Below are 2,155 nucleotides of genomic sequence, written 5' to 3' on the forward strand. Positions count from 1 at the left end.
AGAGGGGTCTGTTGCACCGGCGGCATTCTACTTTCCACATGATAACCCCGACATCTCTAAAAATTGACACCAACAGAAAAAGGAGCCCCACAAACGAAGAGTGGCGAGGAAAAGCACACATCAACTTCCAATATCATCGATCCTCGCCTCAATGCAAGAGCCAGTTGTGACCCTTGTAGTCTAGCGGCCGGCACCACCCAACACCTTCTCGTCTTGCTTAGCACGCGGTCATTCTATCCTACTTCAAGGCATCAAAGTATGTAATTATATTATTGAGATCTAGCCATTTGGGGCTGTTTGCGTAAAAAAATTCATATTTATAATGTTATACCTTGAGGATAGAATTTTTAGTGTGTTTAATAATCTTAAATCATTCTCATACATGAAGAAAGGCCATCATAGAATTGATTGCTAATGTCGACCATATGGGTATCAAATGCTCAATGAAGATTGCACACACAAGAAGGAAACTTTGCTAGAAATTAAGAGCAAGTGTTACGCGGTTGCAGGGTAGCGCTCGAGATAAAATCAACAACCTACTAAATAAAAATTCTGGGTATGTAGGAGAACTTTCACATCATTCAATCACTTGAGATTTGATATAGCTATCCTTAGGTCCATTTAGCACTAAGCACAATCCCTACGGCAAATGGGTATGAGAAATTTATCAAAATAAATGCTTCATATAATTTGGTAAATGTACCAATGCAATTGCTCATGCTTTACGAAGCTTTCTTCTGTTCTCCAGTACGTCCACTATGAGAGATGGGCAAGTCACTTTGAGATCTTTGAAGCCTTGGGTTGCCACCACGCCATCCATAGCATTGTCATCTGATCTTTCAATAAATTCAAGGCAAGCATCCTTAAGCTTGTGGCAGTTATGTTGGTCAGCTAAAGCCAATGTTGTCGCCACGGTGTCCGCATTCAGATCCCTGCAAAGGATGCTTTGGCATACCATCTTGAGTCTGTCCATGGCATATCTGTCCGCAGCCACGAGTAAAAGCCGGACCATCTCGATATCTTCATCTCCCTCAAGGTCCCTGGCGCCATGAGGCAAAGAATCAGTATAAATGAAATGGAGCAAGGCTCTGAAGACGGCAGGTTGCATGTCCTCGATGGTAATGCACTGCCCCAGCCTCGCCTCCCTCATCGGTCCGTAGAGCTCAACTCTTAGAACAGGCGACCGCATAGCAAGAATGAACCTATGCGCTTTGATGGTCTCTCCCCCAACAATGAAATTGACATCGAACCCCTTCTTGTCATCCAACAGCCTGCCAAGATGTTCGGCCAAGTCAGACGGTGGCATGTCGATTTTGTGCGTGGATTTGGGTTTGGTAACCTGTGTCTTTTCAAAAATGGTAACGATGCATTCGATCGTGAGGCGATCATCCTTGTGGTACACGGACCCCTCGATCTCGCTTCGCTTTTTGAAATAAGGATCAGGCGGGGCAAACTTAGTGGTATCAGCGGAATTGAAAATCATAGGTCCTATTTTACGCACTAAAGATGATAATCCGGTGCATTTGTCGACTAGCCTCAGTTCCCAGGACGCCCGGACATCGGTGCTCTCGCTCATAAGCTCAAGATAAACTGAGGTCTAATCTGGGCATCCTTGGCTGTTTCCATCCAGGTACAAGCGGATGGCCCAGTCATGGCCGCCCACGGCGAAATTCCCGGACCGGACGTAGCTGTGGTGGCTCATGCCCCTGAGCTTGCTGTAACCTAAGACGTCAAACACATGTGTGCCTTCAGCCGCCTCCGTTGTGCATGTGGAAAAATTTCTGCAAAAAGTTTCTGCAGCATGACCTTTGTTGCAAAAAGTTACTGCAACATGACTTTTGTTGCAAAGGTTTCTGCAACAAAATCTCAGTTGCAATGATTTCCGCAACAAGAAGTTTGTTGCAATGGTGGTGGGTGCCGCTCGGCCGCTTGATAACTTCAGATCTGATGGCTCATGACCCGGTTGATCTTTTGACGGACGCGTAGCATGCCTCATTATTTAAAGGCTTTGTTGTTGTTTTATAGTACCTTACTAAAATAAATCATGTGATCAGGTTAATTGTTTGGTCGGGAGTTAGAGATAAAGAGATGGTTTTGTTCGCTTTTAACAGAGGGGGCCCAGGTATCAGTGAGTGTTTAGGTTAATCTAATTAAT

General features: G+C 44.9%; 1 protein-coding gene across 1 annotated transcript; it reads right to left on the reverse strand.

Moving 5' to 3' along the window:
- Window positions 1-715: 715 nt before the first annotated feature.
- On the reverse strand, window positions 716-1,833 carry LOC123101679 (BTB/POZ and MATH domain-containing protein 1-like). Its single transcript, XM_044523024.1, has 3 exons — window positions 1,826-1,833; window positions 1,614-1,781; window positions 716-1,511 (listed from the first exon to the last, which is right to left on the reverse strand). Exons 1-3 carry the CDS (start codon window positions 1,831-1,833, stop codon window positions 716-718), a joined length of 972 nt encoding a protein of 323 aa, XP_044378959.1.
- Window positions 1,834-2,155: the final 322 nt, after the last annotated feature.

The sequence above is a fragment of the Triticum aestivum genome, chromosome 5A, assembly GCF_018294505.1.
Source record: "Triticum aestivum cultivar Chinese Spring chromosome 5A, IWGSC CS RefSeq v2.1, whole genome shotgun sequence".
Classification (NCBI taxonomy): Eukaryota; Viridiplantae; Streptophyta; class Magnoliopsida; order Poales; family Poaceae; genus Triticum; species Triticum aestivum.

Bases quoted from the DNA above. Each gene is read 5' to 3' on its own strand.
- LOC123101679 (XM_044523024.1), bottom strand. The intron at 1,512-1,613 runs AGGATGCCCAGA...ATGCACCGGATT, and splicing joins TACCTGGATGGAAACAGCCA to ATCATCTTTAGTGCGTAAAA.